Below are 22413 nucleotides of genomic sequence, written 5' to 3' on the forward strand. Positions count from 1 at the left end.
TTGCAAAATTCTTTCCCTTTTGCTTTCCACACAATCACCATTCCTTTCCTTTGCGGAGCAGATGAGTTCAGAGTTTATTTTTTCTTTTGCTTACAAGAATATATACATTTAGCTCTTGATCCTGGAAGTGCCGAGTACACTAGACCCGTCCAGCAAAACTCTAAAGTAGGGCGTTTAATTTTAAATAAGTGAGTAGACTTGAAGTAAGTGGATGCCCAGCACTTCTAAACATGAATTTTGGTGCCTGACTTTAGAGATCCACGTTTAAAAATTTTGGCCACCAAGTCGCCTTCTTCTTAATGCAGAGCAACATACAACAGGAGACAGAAGAAAGGGTTCTGGATATCATAAGATTATGCATCTGTACAGAACAACAATTTCCACAGTACACACTAATGTTTCACCTGCTTTCAATTTAAAAGAATGTTTACCAGTGAAAGTCAGTCATAAAAAAAGAAACTTAATAACGACAGAAAAAAAAAAAAGAGAGGAAACAATTCCTAGTGGCCTTGAAAATGTCACTGTTGTTAAAGTTCACACTGTTAACTGTGTAGCGGTAGAGAAGGTGGGTAAGCAAATCAAAAAAGATGATAAATATTTGAAGAAAAATATCCTAAAATCAAGCTTTTGGGCTGGAAATTCATACCTATACTGCCCCTCTGAATTTTTCTGAAAGTAAATGCCAAAAATTGAAACCAGGCTAACACTCATTAAGGGAAAATGTTATTATCTATCCAACCACCCACTGACTGTTCAAATAATATTGTATATATCTGTGCACTTCTGCATATTTATTGAATGTGTCAAGTTTTTGCTCCCAAGCAAAACTTACTGGCCCTGTCAAAAGTTCACCAGCTGCACCAGTGTCTTTGATGGCCTGAGGAAGAGCCCTGGTGCTAGCGTCATGGAAGAGCCTGTGGCTTTCCTCTCCCTCTTCCAGCTGAGATTGGTATGTTGATGCATGGGGCCCAGAGAAGATAAAGAAGGAGGGAAATTGAAAAAATAACAAACAATAAAAATATAAATTACAGAAAGCATTCACAAAACCAGCCTGATTTCATTATCTGGCCTTGAGAAGGAATTTTGTATTTTCAGTCAAACTATGTAGAATATGCATTGTAAACATTCTGCACCCGCAGCTCAACATTTTTATGGCTCAGTAGGACAAGAACTAAGAAGAATGCAGAGCAATGGTGCTATATAGTCCCAGCAGCAAGGCTGACGTGCTGCCACACGGAAAGGAACCGCGTTTACAGGTGTCACATCTTAAACGGGCGGAGTCCGGGAATGTGGATAAAGTGGCAGGTTTTGTTTCGGGGCTGGTGATGAGGACAAAAGTGCACCAACAATAAAATGTGTCTCAAGCATCCCTTCTCTACGAGCCAGTACAGAATAGTATAGCACTGTAATCTCAGCCGCGGTGGTCAGCCCTCCCAGACTATGGAGGGCAACGGTGTTGGGGAGCTGAGGGCAGGGAGATGGGATTTACAATGGAAAACAATCAGCCTATAAGAATGCCGAGGTGAGATATCTATAACCTACCCCACCTGGAGTGGATGAAATTTTGCTAGATTTGTTTTTGGTGGAGGGGCGGGTGATGGAGCAATATCCTGCGGTTGGAGAGGGTGAGCGAGAGTCAGTGGTTCACATCCAGAGGCCTTATGTTACAAACACAGAAAGTGAAAAAGAATACAAAAGAAATATTACGATGTAATGGCAAAATCAAAGCCACATGTCAGTAGCTGATAGGGTTCTGAAACCCATTGCTGCTAGCTCCCATTCATACTTACACAATGGTTTTCCCAATGTGTTTAAATGACTTCTCCACAAATTCACGAACACTGTGGACCTCCCCAGTAGCTATGACAAAGTCCTCTGGCTCATCCGTTTGCAACATCAGCCACATAGCCTGCAGAAAGATAAACAAATCCAGATTAAGTGCACCTGTAAGTGGGCCCTTTTGTACATGATATTATATTACCACATTTTGATTTGCAGATAATCAGATATATGTATGGATGCAACTAGGGAAATTAGAACTTTTTAACACAAGGCTGTTAACTAGATCAGCACAACTCTTACGAGTGACTAATTGGAATTATTTCACATTACAGAAAATTGCCTGTAATATACCTGATTTTCTCTTTGTTTCACACCAGGGATTTCTGTGGGGGATATTGTAAATCAAGACTCAGTGTTCAAAAGTAGACAGTACTGCTTAGGAGAAAGAACCCATTTATTATAAACCTTACATTTATTCACATGTAATGGAAAGCAAAATATTATATACCCCGCTCCAATTTAAGGAATGTTGTCAGTAGGGCAAAAATGTAGAACTACCTAACTGTGGTCAAATACACAGCTGACTATTTTAAACTAGATTTAACCCAAATAAATACAGGTCAGAGAGGACTACAAAAAAATCAAGGACCAATATTTTCATAGTGCATTATTTCAAATTCAGCTATTCCTCCTGCACACACCTGGAGATGCATTTGAAGGTACAGCAAGCAAGATTCCCTTTTTCAATGTATGGAAATACTAATTGTTAAGCGTTTGCCTAACTTCTCCTTCTCTTTCAAAGAGCGTAGGCTGTGCAAAGATCAGAACGGTGACCAAAATCAGAATTGTTTCTAAATCACAACTTCACCGATTTCTACTATTGTTATTTGTGTTACATTTGTGCCTACTGGCCCCAGAGGAGATTTTGTGGCTTTATTGTACTTAGCACTGTTCAAACACATAATGAGAGAGAACGCCTGCCCCGAACAGTTTCCAGTCTAAATAGAAAAGTCAGACATGGGGTGGGGGAGGGGAAACAGAAGCACACTGAGGTAAAATAATTTGCCTAAAGGCACACAGCCAATCAATGTCAGTAATAGAAGCCAGGTCTTCTTACACCCAATCCAGTGCTCTATCCATGAGACCACACTGCCACCCAGAAACTATAGATGGAAAAAATAAAACTATCACTCTACGTCAAAGTGATGGAAACACTTTATTTCCTTAAGTTAGAAACAGGGAGCAATCTATACACATCACAGCCTTCTTTTAATAAATAATCAGTTCACAAAAGCAAAATAATTCATCTCTTTCTCCATATGGTAAAAGGAATTGCCATCTTCTTATAGTGTAATCCAAAATACTATTTGCATTGACCTCTTCACATCAGATTTAAAGAAAACTTTAGTAGGTCCCCAGATGCTAGCGGATACTCTGCAAATCAGATTAATAAAAGCTTTGGGACAGCTCCGTTTCTCTCAGTAAATACCACCTGAAAAGTTCAATTCTTCTCTCCCCCCACTCCCACTTTTAGTACATCAGTGTCAGGCAAAGCAAGAAGATATACTCCCTTCCAAGTATTCTATTTGCAAGTCATTTTGCTTCCTTTTGTTTTTTTGAATCTTTAATATTTTTGAGAGATTTTATTAACATGCTCCTTTTGCCTCTTAAATGTGCACGGAAGGCGGGATTTTGGGAAACTCTTGTGTATGTCCTTGACATTAATTGTGCTTTAGGGATGTGGCATGCTGGGTGGGACAATGGCAGCAGCTTTATTTTTCCTCCCCAGGGTTGAGCTCTCTAGCCAATGACGCAGCAATATACGATTGACGGATGAAATTCCTTCTGCTGGCAAGAGAGGTCTTAATTGCTATCTTTAATACTATCTTTCTTGGAACATTTGGGTTTTTGTTTTATTCACAAGGTTACAGTAAATCACGGACACCCTTTCTTTCACATCTGACTAGACTTGTAGGGTTCACAGGCATATCAAGCTTCAACAGAGCAAAAATGAATACTTCAAACATGGGGCTAATCCTGAAGTCCTAACTCAATCCCTGATCCCACAAACCTTTAGTTACCTAAGTAGACCACCTGCAACCAAGAGGATTGCTCAAAGGAGTAGGCACTATCTGAGTGAATAAGGGACTGTAGGATCAGACTCTCAGTCCTTATTCAATCTGTCAAAATTCACACAGACTCTCCTATTGCCATCAATGGGACTTTTACAGGAGTAATTAAATCAGGATACCACCTATGGTATTTGGAGATTTTAAAGCAATTTTCTATGATTTAATAACACAAATATTTTAATTGTTGCACATATTTAGCGTGATAGAGTATTCATGTTGCCAAATTAAAAACCAAAAAACCCAGTCAATATAGCATCAGGTATTTATGTAGTCACTGTTATTTTTGTGTGATGCTTAAACACATTTTAGCTTCACAGAGAGCTACAGAAATATATATATTTCACACACAAAAAAACCAGTAACCACATAAATATCTGATGCTACATTGACTGGGTTTTTTGGTTTTTAATTTGGCAACATGAATTCTCTCTCTCTCTCTCTCTATTTTAAAACTTTCTACCAGCTTTTTTGGATTGGCCTTGTCATGCTTTTCTACCATTTCAAAGAGCAAGCAAATCTTGGAGCATACATTGTGGTACATTTCTACAGGGTCAGGCTTGTAATGATCAAACAACACAGATGCTGTTAAACTAAAAGTAACTTCTCCCTGAGTTTCTGCTAGGAAAAGTGGTGCTTGGAATAATGATTACTTGAAAATTTATCACGGTTTGTCCTTTTATTTTTCTTTTGGCATTCAGTCCATCTTATAATTAGCCCAGTCAAACCAGTGAAAAGTAACATTCTAATAATTATGAAAAAATCATTGACTGTTTTAACAAGGAGGTAAAGAGTTGTTCATTTGAACATGTGTGCATGCAGTTTTTGTAAAATAAAGACAAAGGCAAGTCAGTGGGCAGAAAATACTTCAACAAACTCAGCATTAAAAATGTTCATTTCTGCTGTTACATATTATGTAGCCAATCAGAAATCTATGTATAAGTAGTAGCTACACACTTTCCCTACAAAATGTGCCAGGAATGTGCTCTTTTTTCATCATACTATCAGAGGTCCTTGATCTATCAATTTCTAGACATTTCCCGTAAGAGATCATATTGTACTACACTCCAGGCTGAGAACAAGAATAAGGAGGGAGAGGGAATACACAGCTCCAGATTTAATTGTCATTACTGAATGGTTTACTGGTTTTAACAGAGAGGAACAGCTTTGTTTAAATTTCCACTGAGCATAATTAATGGTTATTGACTGGTAAATGAAGAACAGGTGACACTCTGAATTAGAAGATAAATGATCTTGTGTTCTAGCGTGATAATGGCTTCGTAATTGCTACAAAGCCGCAGCCTAGCGCACCCCATCATAATGCTAGATCATGTCCAGAACACAAAGGCCTCTGTGTGAAAAGTATTCAGCCGTTCACCTCCTTATACAGCTGCTCAGTGATTTGGTCCATTTATTCTCTGATGGACTGCACAACTGAGGCAAAAGTTCACCAATTCTCACCTTCCTGTTCACATGCTGAACCACATGACCCATGACATGGCTGGGCTGCAATCTGTGATAAAATCATTGCCCAGCTCTGGCTCTTGGCTATCTTTTAACCATCATGAGGTCACATATTTTAGGAATTTTTGTGAAGTGGAAAGAGGGGCATGGGTTTTCCTAATTTTCTCTGTAGTGTTTTTTTTGTTTTTTTGTTTTGTTTTTGATATCCCTGATGGGCTGACAGAAAGCCACTTATCACAATACATATCTATAACTCTTTCCTTACTCTTTACATGGATTTAGTTACCAAATTTAGTTACTATGGTTAAGGCTGCATAGGAGGAGAAAACTATTACAGAAACTATCCAGGCTCTAGCTCTCTTCAAATTGCATTGTTCCTTTAATGGCAAATGTACAAAACATATTTTTCATATTTGAACTCATTTTGTCTCTGCTCCAGTGACTCACAAAGTCGAAAGGCAGTACTATGCCATTTACGTTTAAAGACAGAAAACTCACTGTAGAAGAACAGATAGCACGTGTAACATCGGATGCACTTTTGTGATTACGTGAGCTGGATATCTGTTCTGCAAGTCTTAACTACAACTGCTGCTAAAACATTTTTTTTTCTCTGAAGACAATATAAAAAAAAATGTCCCTTCAAGTGAGGAACTCTAATTTCAGTCAACATTTCTAAACCTGAACCAGTTTTCTTCCAGGCCAACACCCATTCAGAAGTCTCTTGCTCACAGTGTTGTTCATGTTCACACCTGGATCAGTGAAGGGGAAAACCTGAACTGGACAAGCACAGCCAATACATACTAATTCCGTACATGCCTCTCAGTGCGATTGTGATGTGTGTGTTTGTCTTGAGAATCTGCAGTCTGTTGCACTTGTGCCTCACCATTAAATTCCAGTCCAGCATCCCAGCCAGAAAACACTTATTAACTGTGCTGTCATCCATGAATAACAAGTCTTGTTAATCAAAGTTATGTTTAACTATATTTATTTGATTCCTTTCTTTAAATCATCCACTCCTCTACTGGTGGCAGTGAGCACAATATGTTGTTAGAAATCAGCTTAATTAGGGACCTGTCTATTTAAGAAGAAAAAACAAAGCTAAACCTCAAAGAGTGCCTATGATTTAAATGACAAATGATGATTTCTACTGCAGAAATAAAATGCTAATTGCTGATTTGTCCACAAAATGAACCAAACCTTTTTTGTGTCTCATGCGATGGCAAGTCCTAAATTCTAACAAGATGTCTAAACACAGTCAGAGAGATAGATGTGTGTTACTTAGAAAATATAGCTACCAGTGATTCTGATAGATTTAATTTTTGTACTCCACCACTACAGAACATCTGCAACACATGAAGTCACATTTCTATGTACCATATACAGTCCTGCAACAAAATGAAAAACATGTTCCAACCACAAATCAAATGTACTTACTACAGGAGTCTTAACAGTTTAGCATGGGTCTGATGCAGAACGCATCACCCTAACGGTACAGAGACAGACACACTGACTGGTGGCTGTCTAGTTTATTATTTATTTTTTGTGCATGGAGGGCACAGGTTACCTCAAGTCTGCCAAAAATTAGAGAGTAATTTGTGACTCAGGCAAAAAACATCACCAGTTAGAGAGATTCAAGAGTACACTGGTGTTATTTATAGGAATTCTGTTTTTATAATCTTTCAGACCTCCACTGTCTAGAAGTGGATAGAGGAATTCAGTGGGTTGAACAAGGCACTATCTGGTGATTCAAAGTCTAGCTACTTTGCTGGGGTCATCACTGAGCAGCATAACTGAACATTTTGGCCTCAAGTGTGAGAAGACGTTACAGAGGTCATATGGTGGGATGGGAAGTCAAATATCCTGTTTCCCCAATGAGGCCAGCCAAGGGTCTGGCACAATTGCAGTTCCTGCACTCATAGTGAGGGACAATTTATTTTGTGCCACAATTGATCCACCTCCCTCTGTAGTCTGTACTGTCCCATGGAGCAGGTCAGGTGCCTTGGGGGGGAATAGCAGGCTTCCCTATCCCCTGCACCCTGGCTGCTTGGGAAGGTATTATGCCCTCCTCCGACTCAATCCCTGTCTGAGCTACCCATAATGTGAAGTAGCTCCTTACCACTGTCTTCTAAATCCAGTGCTAAATGGCATAATTGGGCCTTTTATGATGTAACCCACACTAGCTTTTATGAAGTAACCCACACAGAAACTTTGTGGTTTCTGAAACCTACTAGATAAATAGATTTCAATGATTGCTTATTAGAAGGAAACTTAAAATGAGAAATTGGAAATGATGGCTAATACTTGCTTCTTGGGTTCTCTGACAGCTTCAGTTTTGGACCTAAATTGAAACGATAGCATCCCTTTAATTTATTTACTTCAAAGTGGGTAAAAGGAGGTATTACTGGTCTGAGTCACAGAAATTTGATTGACTGCTTACACCACACTGTGAAAAGTATAGGTATGTACTAAGTATACAAACAGTATGGATGAAAACACACTGGATAAAGAGAGGCAGTGATACATACACAATCTGTATGCCAGAGCGAATAGCTTAATATGCGGATACTGTACACAATACATACAGCCACACAAGGCTGAAAAACATTAATAAAGCTCAATTACAATAGAACATGCCTTCTGAGTCATGATTCCATCCTAATGCCAATATAAAACCACTGCAGTCCTTACCACAATGCGAGTTCTTACTAAGCAAGGATAGTAGCACTCGGCCTACTATTAATTCTGGTCACTGACAATGTTATGTGGACAAGACTTATACAGCAGCAAGACCCCAAACTACAAGTGTATTCTGCCTACTATGTCTTATAAAAGAAAACAGCAGTGATGTATTGGCAGTATTTTGACAAGGGGCTCCGACAAAAAAAAAAAAAAAAAAAATGTTCCCTGCTTTTTAGCCTGTGATATCAGGGCCATTTGAGTATGTGTAACTGATCTAGTCATTTGTTTTCCCATTGAAACAAAAATAGTTTTGTGTAATCATAATCAAAAAGGAAGGCAACACACCTAAATTAACCCGCAGTTTCCTAGAAATACTGATCGTTTGTTCTTGAAGGACATACTAACTATGCTTGAAGTACAGAACAATGTTCAATCTGTATAACACCAAAGGGGAGATACTCTACATCAGGACCAATGTATTTTGGATCCCTAACATGAGGCAACTAATTTTCAGAAATTAAGAACACTCTGAAGATCAAGTCCCTCTATGGTAGCTCAACCTGAGCACATAAAATCACCAGCAATTCCTGAAAATTTAGGCTATTCTGTAGACAAAGCAGTTCCCAGCTCTGTTAATGCAGCACTTTTCATGAGCACTAAATTCTCTATAAGTTTTCGTGAATTTTATTTAAGTCTCTCTACCAAACGTAAATAGTTGAAATATATTTAGCCCGGTGAGAACTATTGCTGTCTGTGTTTCTTTCCCACTAATTTAATGCTGAACATAAAGATACCCATGTTTGAATACAAGTTGCCCCCTTTTCACTGCATATTGTATTCAGTGGTTACCATTTAGTCCTTGTTAGTCTAGTCACAGTTACTTTCATTGCGCACAACAGTGATGTTACAAACAATGGACTGTGGTACCACTAACCAGAGACTTTTTTTAAAAAAGGAAACAGATTCAAGATAAGAAAAATTTCTTTGGAGAAAACACACAGTACTTGATAGAATAATGGACAATGAAATACAAAATAACATCTAACATAATTTGAATAGGTTCTGACCAGATATTTAAGTCCCTCAGAGTGTACAAAGGAAGCTCTCTGTCACCTCTTGCCTTACAAGCTTTTTCAGAGGCTTACAATGTTACAACCAACAAATTGTCACAGAAGTAATTTAAAACATTTTTCAGTGCTGTACCCGAGCCATAAAGTTGGAATCCAGATGTGAACTTTCTCAAAGTTCAATGATGTTCAGATACACAATTTTGGTTGAGGCCCTTTTCTATTTTTTCAAAAGTTTCAAGAAGATAGGAGAGATATTTAGAAACAATAATCCAACAATTCTAAAGTCGCTAAAATAATAAAATATCTGATAATCTTTGTGGAACACCTTAAATGAAAACAATATCAATGTCTGATGAAACAAAAGCCCTCACACCAGTAGGAAATACTAGGAACACTGTATAACTCTTCTCTTGTAAGCAGATAGTCCAATTGTTTTACAACTCTCAGTAAAGACTCATGAGACATTAATATGGCAGCATTATTAATAAAAACCACAAGCAGCATAATCCAGATCAACTTTAAAGGTCAAGTTCTGAGTAACCTTCCTCGTCAGTGGAACACAACACTTTTCACGTTCATTTTAGATGAAGGCACAATGCTCTTATTGTGTTGTCAAGCACTAAATTAGCATGGTTGGTTGGTGTTTGATTTTGTGTTGGATTTTTTTTTTTGCTTGTGTCAATGAGTGTCAAAATATTGTTCTTTTAATACATAAAACTATTTGTATAAAGCTTTATTACTGATCTTTATATGACAGCCAGAGCCAAAATAAAGCAGTGAAGTTGCTTGTTGGGAAATCTCACTGACAATGAAAATTAAGAAACCATTTAATGTATTTAATTTTTTTCTGCCAAAAAAAATTGAACAGATTTTTTTGTAAAGTCCATAATCAATTATTTACCTTTCAAGTGGTGAAACTGAAAGTAATGTGTGTGACATGGAAAGTAATATCGATGAAAACGTACAGAGAAGATGCAAATAAGTTCAGTTTCTTTCATTTTTCTTTCTGAGATCATGAACATTAATTTAAAAGTGTTTTAAATCCTAGTATCTTTAAAAACTAAAATCCAAACTACCATACAGAAATTTCACAGAGTCCTGAGGCAGATGAGGGACCATCTATAGCGGATAAGCCCAAAGGTAATATTCCTTATTAAATTATTCCTTCATGCACCAATTACAGAAAGCATTCAATTATTTTCCATCACTCATGTTTATCTTAGCTATACAAAAACATAAAGCAAGTCTAAGTTTCCCAGGCTCCACCTAGAAGATAGTTCTAAAAGAACATATTTGACAGTTTCCCTTTTTTTCTTTCAGAATTAATTTTCCTTGCTATTTTTACATGAAAGACAAAATACCATTTCATAAAGAAGCAGACTCCATTTGACAGGATTACTCACCATAAAAGTAAAGGGTTGCACCTAGGTTGCAGTCAGGGTAGAGCAGTCGTAGGGATCAATGCCAAGAAAGGGCTAGTCAAGGCCATGATCTTACCACAAGAAACTAGACTACACTTTCAAGTCAAGTGTTGGCTTGTTTCTATAACAACTTGATCAGCTCCAAAATAATAATCACAATGCAGGTATTGATTGCAAAAAGTTTATAATGCAACATTTGGCTGGAAAAAGATTCTGGTTTCCGTTTATAATGCTTCTGTGTTTCTGAAGTCAATGGGACTACTCACATGCTTAAAATTTATCACATGCTCTACTCAGGGCCAGAGAGGCAGCACAGTCCATGGGTCAAAATACCTAGGTTCTATTCACGGCTCTGCCACTGATCTGCTGCATGACTGTGGGCAAATCTCTTTTTCTTTCTGCATCTCTGTTTCCCTTCCCACACTTTGTAATTGGGATTGTAACTCCCTCAAGCTAGGGACTGCCTCTTATTATGTGTTTTGTACAGTGCCCATCACAAAGGAGCCCTGATCTCAGATTGAGCCTCTATAAAGTAATAACACCACCACAGTGCTCAGCACCTTGCAAGATCAGGCTGTTAGAGCTCTAAGCACATACACATTGGTTAAGAGATAAGTAACTGAAGGAAGTGATAAAAGTTGACAGTATTTGAAGGGCATTCGTATCAAGGAGGGAGAAGAATTGCTATAGTAGGAGTAATGGGATAAAATTAAGAATGGGAAAATTTAGACTGAATATCAGGAACAACTTGGGGAAAGTGAGATCTATTAGGCTGTTGAGTAATCTAGGTCAAAGGCACTGGAGGATGTCAAAATACTTGGGCCATTTAAAACCATAAAGGACAAACTCCTAGAATGTAATGTACAAAACAATTTTGCACTGTCAGGGAGACAGAATGAATGAGCTAATAACTCTAAAACAGAATATCTGACTTCTGCATTTAAATTCACTTTTCCCTCAAGTACTAAAAATTCTCCCACTTCTAGCTTCGGTACACTGTATGACTTTCAGTTATTTTCAAAAGTGTTAAAGGCTTTCAAGTGATCTCAGACCGCTGAATAATAATCTAAACAGCTGACAGAAAATGTTAATTTACTCATCCCGAGGAAGAGGTTTACTATGAGTTCCATTCTTACAAAAATAAACTGGTATGCATAATTAAGCTGTCTAAACCACAGTGTGCTCCATTTGACAATATCAGTGAAACTTTACCTTCTAATTTATTCCAGTTTTCAGTTCTCTGCATATAAAGTTCAAAAGAGAAAAGGTATGTTTCCATCTCTTACTCACTGGCTGTGAAGCACTGGGAACAAACACAGATCTAGCAGTGTTTTCAAACCAACAGCTAGAATTCAACCAAATTCACTTCCTTAGTTGGCAAGATGCAAAAGCAGCCTTATCTTTGGATCAGTGGAATTTTTAGTTTTTGTATACAAGATCATTTCAGGAGATAGGTTTGAAAAATAATTCCAAAATGTTATTTGCTGGGGAGCAAGTCGGGGAGCAGCCTGGATGGCTCTGGGAATTGGTAACGGGATACAGCATCTTTACCTTATGTCACAAATTCAAATCCAGGTCGACATAAACCAAAGTTGACATCATCTGATTCAGTGGCCTATGTAAAAGGGGTTTGGTGGTCTTAGTCCAGCTGCTAGGAGACAAGTGTCCACCTCACAAACTCACTGGTATTAAATGACACAACTGCTGCCAGTCTCAGAAGAGTAAAATTCAGCTCAGTGGAGAATACCAGCACAAAACCTATGGACTACTTAAGCCCTTAAAAAAGAGCTTGACACAGAGGTGAATTTCAGCCAGCAAAGGTCAAGCATTAAGTGATCATAGAAACGAAATTCTGTATGTTAGCCTACAGAGTTCAAACATAAATGGATAATAGCTTATCAACAAACTAATATGCAGTTCTCTCCAGGCCATGCTTAACATGCCCTATGTAGGTTGCCCAAGGAAGCCTGCATTACCACTCCTCTTGCTGTACTTATTCTGTGCATTCAATCTCTGTGGCGGTCACTCAGACATTTTTCAAAAACATTGAATGTACTTACAACTCCATTAGCATTAATAACAACAACTATTAATTACACCAGAGTCCGAAGCAGAGCTTTCAAATCGCGTCAATAAACTGGAGATACAGCTACTTTTCATCAGCTGCAGGCACAGTGGAATATAAAGTTTTATTCAGTTTGTTCCCAGCAATACAGTACTGGCATTTCTGATAAACCCCTTATGAAACAGAATGTATTCTTTTATACACTATGGAAGCATTTCTGTTTAAAGCTATGGACTTGTGGGTGTGAGATTGTAAACACATCCACTTACCCAAAACAAAATTAAAATGTGTATTCTATTAGAGTCAGGAGAGCTGCTACTAAAAATGCAAACCATATGAAGTTCTAAGTGTATTCATTTTTGGTATCTATCTCTGTATAACACATACAATATATTTTCACATGCCTAGATGAAGTGGTGACAAGCGTTTTACCACGTTATCACAGAATAACCCAGAAACATTGCCACACTGCAACTTAACACTTGTAATAAATCTGCGTGCTGCATACACATGGAGAAGAATCATCAGCTCTACCACACAGACATCATCAGGGATAGAACTCTGAATTTCAGCACCTCAGACACAGGCCCTTACCACTCGATCTAAATGAGAAACTTTAGCAGCTATACGGGCAAATATTAAAGCTTGTCTCTTCTGTAGGCCAGCCACTAGAGAGCGACATTCCCACATACATGCTTGGCTAGGTCTGACATTTTACCCGCTAGAGAACAATGGTGGCACGCCCAGGAATCATAAAAGGCCACAAGAGATTCATCACTACTCTGTAATTATCATCCTTTCAGTTATACGACTGCCCTCATTTCTGTAATGTCAATCCTCCAGAGTTTTATAACTCAATTGTTTACATATATTTGAGGCTGGAATTCAATTATAATATCTTAGCTCTGACATGAATATTGTCATCAATTTCATCTTCAACCAGACTCTGATTGTTGGGTTTTTATTAGCTTACTGATTCATTTCAGCTTGGTCTAAGCAAATGATGAAGAGCCAGAATCTCCAGGGTTCCAATTTCAGCTGTGACAATGACTCTCACTGTGGCCTTGAGCAAGACATTTATCCTCAGTTCTCCTGCTCCTCCATCTGTAAAATGGGAACTATGATATTTACATTACTGGAGTGTTGTCAGAATTTTAATGTCTGTAAAGGCATTTCAAGATGAAATGAACGATGTGAGATTTAAGTGTTATTAGGTGCTTTGATCTACACTCTTACAATGAAAAAAAATAGGTATTTTTAAAATTGGTATTATTCCATAATATTGACTAGGTTCTTTGGTATAATTAAACAAAATAAATAAAATAGCAAAGAAATCTAATCTTTAAAAAAAAAGAATATAGCAGAACCTCAGAGTTATGAGCACCAGTCAACCACACACCTCATTTTGAATTGGAAGTACACAATCAGCAGCAGCAGACACACACACACAGAAAGTAAATACAATACAGTACTGTGTTCAAAATAAACTACTAAAAAAATAAAGGAATTTTTTCTTCTGAATAGTATAGTTTCAAAGCTGTATTAAGTCAAAGTTCAGTTGTAAACTTTTGAAAGAACAGCCATAACATTTTGTTCAGAGTTACAAACATTTCAGAGTTATTAAAAACATGCATTCCTGCGGTGTTTGTAACTCTGAGGCTCTATCGCACTGCACTTGCCCAATAACTATTTTTCAAAGGCATTTCCTAAAGGCTGTTGAATTACACATTTACCAGACATCGGATGTCTCACATGATGATGTGTGAGGCAGTGTTTGTGATCACATAGCTAGCTCCCCATCCCCCAAAAATATTTAAAAAAAAAAATCAGAATATGGATGGTCTCTCTGTTACATACACATACGTAGACTAAGGAAATTCCAGTTCTGCCTTTTGCTCAGAAATGTGGAGAGAAATCCAGAAAATGATTCCCAAAATCTGTTTTTTTAAAATGTATAAATAAAGGACTTCATCCTGCAGACAGGCATGGGGTCTGACTCTGACCTTGCTGACATCAGTATAACTCCATTGACTTCAACTGCCTTACTCTAGGTTTACACTGGTGTAAGTGAGGAGAGCATAAGGCCCATAATGCGTACTACTATGAGTAGCTCCAATGAAGTCAGCATGGGGCCATTCAAGGTAGTAAGTGTTTGCAGGATCAGGCCCCATAATCATGCTTTTAAAAGCATTTGCGATAGAAGCCCAGTTACAACCAAAAATGTACATAAAATGGTCATGCTGTTACTGAAAATATTGAAACTACATATTCAGTACCTCTAACAGAAAGTGGGCTTTTTCCCTCAGAAGGCGGCATTAGAGTGAGATTAGACATGATTTTTTTTCTCCTGCTTTTTTTATTTATCTGTGTATCCCACAGAAACCTATGAAAGCTGAAAATAGAGTCAGACCTCCCTTGAATTCTGCTCTTTCGAGCTGCCACCTCTTCCCAGTCCCCACGCTGACCCCCTGAATCAAGCCAGATGGGATTGGTGGAGAGATGTCAAGGATGTGCTGAAAAGGTGACTTGGGTCTCTGGCAGCTAGTCTGGAGCTAGTTTCTATGCAAAATCTCTGGGGGCTGCTGCTTTGCAATTTCTCAGGAATGTTTAATTCTCCTCATCCCTTTGCTGAGTCTCTCTGGAGGGGTCATGGAGGCATGTGACATCCCTGGAGGGCACTGCCTAACTAAATTAGCATGAGATAACTTTGGACTCTCTTCCAAACAAGAAAATACAGGGGAGAGAATTTCATTAAAAGCAGAAGACTAGGTGATCCAAGTTAATCCCAGCCCTGAGCTGCTGCAGAAATGCTCTGTGTTTATATTTTGACTTTACTCTCTGTTACAGAGTTCACTGACTATAATGGAAGCTGTGTTAAGTGCACAACTTGACCTCAGTTGACCAAATCTTAGTTTCATAATAAAGACAAAAAGTGGGTTTGGCGGCTTTAAAGGATTTGATTAGTAGCTGCTCAGCCTGTTTATGTGTTACTATGTGGAGCACAGAGATCCAATAGCAAAAGATAAACACTGAAGTACTTCAGTCTCTATATGAGCTCTTTAATCAGGAAACATGAACTCTAATATGCAGGAATATTACACTTCATACATATACATGAACAGATTTAGTATTCATTAGGAACGCAAACACTGTAAACCTCCAAACACACACACACACAGTTTATACTTATGTATACACACGTTTATGTCCTATCAATCAGTGGAGAATAAATCACATCTCATAACCTAGGAAAGAGAGCACTGATATCCATCTCAGCCCATTGTAATGGCGCAATTCTAAGAAGTCACATGTCCAGTGTGAGATGCAGTTTTATTCAAACAAGGATGTCTAAACAAAAGCCACTTATGCCCACACTTCAGTCTTCCGCTAATGAGAAAATCATAACCGAAAATATTATGCTGACCACTTTCCAATACATGTTCTCTCGCTACATATAAACAGGATTAAAAATTAAGTAAAAACTTTTCACTGTGACAGAAGCTATGATTCCTTCAAGAGAAACAGAAGTGGCCTGAAAATGTATCCTTGAAGCCCTAGCTAATTCTTTTGCCCCGGTGGCACAGCTGAGTTTTAAGACCCAGAAATTCACAGTTCAAGAGGTCCCAGATTTTTCCAGTAGTTGTAAATTTGGACTCCGTAGTATACTGTAATTTGAAGGCATTGAAACATGTACTAGCTTTGCTGATTGCTGTGGTCAAACTATATTATTTTAAACAAAATGATGTTTGTGGGCTCCTGAATGCATAATGTGGATGTAATGCCCCCTTTGGTATTATGGGACAAATGATTCCCTTCTGTGAAAAAGCATGTAAACAAGAAAATGTAAGTACAAAAGTTCATGCAGTTCACCACAGGGACAACCCAATACATTCGCTCCTCAGGAGAGAAGCATTAGTATGGCCTCCTAACTGCACAGAGGGTAAGCTTGGTTCCAAGACCACAGATCTAAGGGCATGGTATGCCACATGGTATGCCAGCCCCTCTGCATGTTGATGTAGACCCCCACCACCACACAGATGGCTGTTGTTGTCTTTGGCCCCGTAGGGTTTGATCCTGCACAACTGAAGTCATTGGGAATTTTGACATGGACTTCAATAGGAGAAGGATCAGCTTCCTTGTATGAGATTTCCTACTCCATCCTATTTTGGAAGGGGACAGAGACAACATATTATTGTGACATGGAGCAGTATTACATTTGCAGCAGCAGGGGGCAATGCATGGAACACAACATTTAGAGCTTCTGCACAGTGAGTGCTCACCAGTTCTCCCCTCTCCCTTAAACTGGCCTCAAACCCTGAAATCACACACAGCCTCAGACATCTGGGATGAAATCCTGGCCCCACTGAAGACAGTGGAAGCTCTGCTATTGACTTCACTGGGGAGAGAATTCCACCTACAGTGTCCATAAAGGGTGGCAGGTTTGTATAATTTTTGGTGGTGCCCAGAACGGGTCCAAGTCCTGCCCCCTCCACCCCGCCCCGCTGCCTTGTAAGCTGATATATATTTTTTAAAATAATGTAAAAATGTGACAGGGCTGGGGTGGGGCTGGGGATGAGGGGTTTGGAGTGTGGGAGGGGCTTGAGCATAGGGTTTGGATATGAGGGTGAGGGCTGCGGGGTGGGGCTGGGGATGCGGGGTTCACTGTACAGGAGGGGGCTCAGGGCTGGGACAGAGACTTGGAGTGTGGGGGGTGAGGGCTCTGGCCGGGGGTGCGGCCTCTGGGGTGTGGTGGGGCCTGGGATGAGGAGTTTGGGGTGCAGGCAGGCTGTCCCTGGCTAGGGCCAGACAGCAGGACTCCCCACAGTCCTCTCCCCACTGGCAACAGTGAGCTCCAGGGGAGGGGCCCCCATCTTTCCACCCGGCAGCACACTCACCTTGCACCACTGTCACTGCACATGCTCCTAGGGCCTCTCTCAGGTCCAGGAAGCTCCCTCACCTCCCCTATGGTGGGTGCCAGTTGAGGGGGTTGCCATCATGTGTGCACCTCCTTCCCTGCTGCTGCCCCTCACTGGGATGGGGCTGCCCCTTTCCCAGCGTGGGGCAGGAGAGGCGACTGTGGGTGGCGGGCCCCCTGTGTTGGTGGAGGGTCCCATCTGTCCAAGGTGGAAGGGCAGGGTCAGGGTCAGGCTGGGTCAACCTGCCCTGGCACTAGTAGTTGGGGGGCTGTAGGACCCTGTGGCAGCAGTTGATGCTGGGAGCCAGCAGAGCGGAGTGCAGCACGGAGCTTGCGGGGGCAGCTGCCCAGGGCGCAGCAGGGACGCTCGGGGGAGATGCGCGGGGGTGGCATGCGGGGCCGCAGGAGAGTCCTGGCCCTGAACACTGGTGAAGCTGGGCCCCTGTGCCTTGAATATTGCTGGAGCATGGCCCATATAACTTGCTGCTCCTGCATATGTAGGAGATGTCAGTGGCAAGGGGAGCTTTCCACATAGGCCCTGCTTCCTTACTCCCAGGACCCTGGGATAAACCGATATAATTAGCTCCCGGTCACTATAGAGTGGAAGGGAGCATTTGGCACTGGGTGTGAGTTTGTATACTTTTGAAAACAGGAGGAAATTTAAAATATGAGTTTGTTACATTTAAAGTCAGGCATTTGAAAGAAAACAGTTCAGAGTTACTGTAATTTAGTAACTGAATGATTGGCATTAAAAAATAGTTTAAATGCCCAATAGACTAGCAGATATTACTGACTCAGACATTTCTATGCAAGGTTTCTTTCCTGTTTTTAATGCTAATACAGAAGAAAACAATACATATACTTTTAAAGCCAATGTAATTTTAAAGGTCTGAATTACAACAGCAAGCAAGAAAATCCAGTTATGCCTGAAGGCTTTGCCTTTAATTTATCTTAGTGTGCTGCTCTACCTAGGTACAGCAAAAGGAGAAGAAGATGGAATTTTAGCCTAGAGTTTTCAGCCTGAACACTGAATTTCCCTGGCTTTTTGTTTTTGATCTTAAGTCAGATCGTTAATGTTACTTTACATTCTGCCTACTTATAATCCCCCCTGTAATTACAAATGGACATAGTGGGCTGCACTTCCTGCCCTAAACTGTTCTGTAGCATTGCTTTGAAGCAAATGCTGTGTTTCACCTCATGCAAAAGCAGCATTTCATGGTGAAGATATTCCTCTACATGCACTATTACTTACAGGGAGAAAAAGATATATGCACATGTCCATATTTATATATCACACACACACATATCTGTAAATCAGTTTATAATGTACTTTAGGCGATTTCTGGATAAAGGTGCAATATAAATGTAAATCATTCTGATCATTACCAGAACTTTTGTACCTTAACTATAACCAGAATAGACATACATAGTGAGTAAGGTTTTTGTTGCAGAACAAGAAAGGGAGGTGCCTTATTTCCAGCTCCTCCAGCAATTCAACGCCTGCAGGAGCAACAGGAAAGAAACTATGGTGACCTCTCTGAACCTACAGCAGCAGCTGCCAACTCAGCAGGAGGAACGTTACCGATGAATTGCAGTGTCTACCCTTGGAAGAAGCCCCTAAGACAGTTTTCTCCATCCTTTTCTTTCGACACCCTCTGCCCCAAAATTATACGCATGGAAGAGCAAGAGGGGCCTTTAAAAATATCAAAACTCAGTCTGACATTACAATGGATAGAAAACACCAGGCTAGTGTTTCCAATAATCCATATGAAAAGCCATATGAATAGTTGCTCTATCAAGCAAGTAAGGGCTGATCTGTGTATTATGTCAACCTGTAGAAATACTTATCCTTTTGGTATATTTATATTACTAGGTCTTTTAGACTTGTTTTGCAGTTTATCGGCTTTAGTTTTGTTTCACGTTTGCTACGTTCAACAATAAAAACAAAAGTAAAATGTAGATTTTCTAATAACATTTCCACAGTAAATATAACAACAGACACCTTTGAAAGGTAGCAAGCCATGCAGCCCAGTGAAGTTCAATAATGGCTCATTCCATCTCTTTTTGGGAGAAGACAGGTATACAAAAACCAACAAAAAGCTGATCTCTTTTTTTCTCTCTTTCTTTTGGTAAGATCAAGGCTATGTGAATGTCAAGAAAAACAGAATAATTGATAACGCTCTGATCCTGCAAGCACTTACAGATGGATTTAACTTTAGGCACGAAAGTAGTCTCATACCTGTGCATAAAATTAATCATGAGTTTAAGTGTATGTGGGATCTGGGCCTAAGACTGAGTGGATCAAAGATAGATGCCTCAATTTGCTTTCTTACTCCTGGAAATCCAGGATGCCAGGAGGGTCCCCCATAGTTCCAAAGACAGGCCCTGATTCTGCAAATACTTGCACACATAGTAGATAGCAGGTATCCAACCCACATTTAAAACTGTGTTTAATTTACTTACACAAGAAAACAAAACAACCCCCTCCCCCTTGGGGAATCCCCAGAACAAGACATTTGGTTTCAAAAAGCAATTGTTCAAGTGAAAACAATGTTGTTACCTACCCCATCATTTATAAAACCAAAGCATTTAGAAGCATGGAAACTAATAGTTAAGGCCACCATCAATCTAATGCCACTTATATAATATAATAAACACATATTGGATCAAATTCTGCTCAATTACACTGTCAGCAACTGATGTCAATTATTTTACTCCAGGTTTACACTAGTGTAACAGACCAGAATCAGGACCATCGTTCTTAGCAATGATAAGGAAACACAGCAAAACTCTGAACCATAATACATTCTTTTATCAGTAAAAGAAAATATAAGTTTAACTCCAAACTCTTTTGAAAAAGTAACTTAAAAATTATGTACATACATATTAATGACACACATTGTTGTGTATAGATTTGCTTTGCTGCTGAACAGTTTTATAATAAGTCAATTTTATAATTCTTATTAAATTACATGTACAATATAAATCTCAACTGTTATAAATACTTTTTACCAAATGTTCTATTGCCAATTGGTAAATACACTAACAGACAACATTTCTTAAAAACAAATACCGGATATAGCTACTGAAAACGATAAAAACAACACCTACCCTCGCCCCACCAAAACCAAACCAAAAACAATTCATGGGTCAGAGTTAAGGCTGCAATGGTAAAAACAATTTATTTAGTATTTGGTAAAAGTAATGTGTTTGTTTATTATGGGCAGCATAAGATTTATTAATTCTTTATTCATTTCATTACTTTTAAACATTTCAGTTTTCGAAGTGACAGGTAACTACAACGTTGTATCTATGTACTCTGTTGTGAACTTTTTTTTAAAATGAGGTTTTTGGAATATTTTCACACGATGATTCTACTCCTTAGTCAAGTAATTCTTCAGTGGAAGATTGTTTTTCTCAAATTTCATGTGCATCTTACCAGATCTGGTCTTCATAAATTCTCACACTCCATAGCGAGACAGAGTGATATGATACAGTGGGATTTTTAAGCATTGTTGGCACTTTAACTATTGGCTTGTAATAACTACAAAAGGATGAGATTGAGGCTCAGCCTACATGTCTGGGCAACCTTCCTGTGTGGGCTACCTATCTCAGGGAGCTGCTTCTTCTCCTCCCATATAGCTGGTTAGGGCCTAGACAGGCAAGGACAGGAAGTGGGGAGAGTTTTCAGCTTGCTACTTCCAGCACTGTCAGCCAGCACAGCTGACCCCAAAAAGGAAGCTGATCTGCTTACCCTGGAAGTCTCTACCAGTAGCAGACTACCTCTTCCTCGGAGCAAGGGAGAAATGAAGGAACCAACTTTGATTTCTTTTTTTAAAGTCAGTTTACTTCCTATTCCTCTCATGAGGAAGAGCGGCTGCATACTGCCTCTCACTCAAGGGAGATTGCAAACCTATATTTTGCATTAAATTGTAACTAAAATTAGTTTGATAATATTCACAAGAAAATGAAAAGCACAAATGTAGCCAATTTAATTGTTTTGCATTACTTTGTGCATTACCTATAGAACTCCATCTCTCTTCCATCCCTTTCCCTGTTTCCAAATGGAGTAGGTTCGGAGGAACAATGCTTCCTAGTTCGTTCCCCATCTGGAGACAGCTATGCAAGAAGCCCTTGGTGACAAATAACATATTCTAGAGGTTCAAATTATGGCTCTGACTTCTACTATGTGGAGGGATAAAAAAAGTGTATCAAATTCTTCAACAGCTAGAAGAACATAAAAATCTGCCGAAGTCTCGAATACATTGTCATCAAAAGCTCATCTTTTGTCGGCTCTCATCTCACCAGCAGGCATCGCTATATGACTGGAATTCATATTAATTCTTTCTAGTACATATTCCAAGCTATGTAATCTCTTTGTTGAAGTAATAATGTTCGCATATGTAGGTCTCCTAGAGAAAGCATTCTTTCCCAAGTGTAATGTTAACATTCTCCTTCATAAATTCTTCTTCAGTCATGATGTGACATCGAAGAAGAAAGACAAAGCACAACAGACGTCCTTGCTTATCTAGTTAGATCACTATTGGCTACACTGCCAGAAATTATGGTACAGAAACATTTGATGATGTTTCCAGTGTCCTGGGGTGTGCTGTGAAGTTCAAATATCTTGCAAGCACCTTCATTGTGATTTGTCATACACCTTTACAATATCTCTAAAGCTGGCTATTGTAGTCTGTTCTACCATTCAATGCATACTACAGAAGGTCTCTGTGTGTAGCTGTATAGAAAAATAGATACAGTGGAATACTTGATAACTTTTCTATTTGATGAACAAATCAATATAAATTATATTGAGCCAATAAAAATATTACAACCTCATCCTTACATAGACACAGAACAGACTCTTCCAAAGTGTACAGCCTTCTTT

At 39.2% G+C, this 22413-nt stretch overlaps 1 protein-coding gene across 2 annotated transcripts in view; it reads right to left on the reverse strand.

Moving 5' to 3' along the window:
- The window catches only part of GMDS (GDP-mannose 4,6-dehydratase), a 551250-nt gene that overhangs the window by 111172 nt on the left and 417665 nt on the right, over window positions 1–22413 (reverse strand). For both annotated transcript variants that reach the window (XM_077809143.1, XM_077809142.1), the window contains one exon: window positions 1791–1909. In XM_077809143.1, coding sequence (XP_077665269.1) covers window positions 1791–1909 — 119 coding nt within the window. The remainder of the gene's footprint in view (window positions 1–1790; window positions 1910–22413) is intronic.

Source organism: Eretmochelys imbricata, chromosome 2, assembly GCF_965152235.1.
Source record: "Eretmochelys imbricata isolate rEreImb1 chromosome 2, rEreImb1.hap1, whole genome shotgun sequence".
Classification (NCBI taxonomy): Eukaryota; Metazoa; Chordata; order Testudines; family Cheloniidae; genus Eretmochelys; species Eretmochelys imbricata.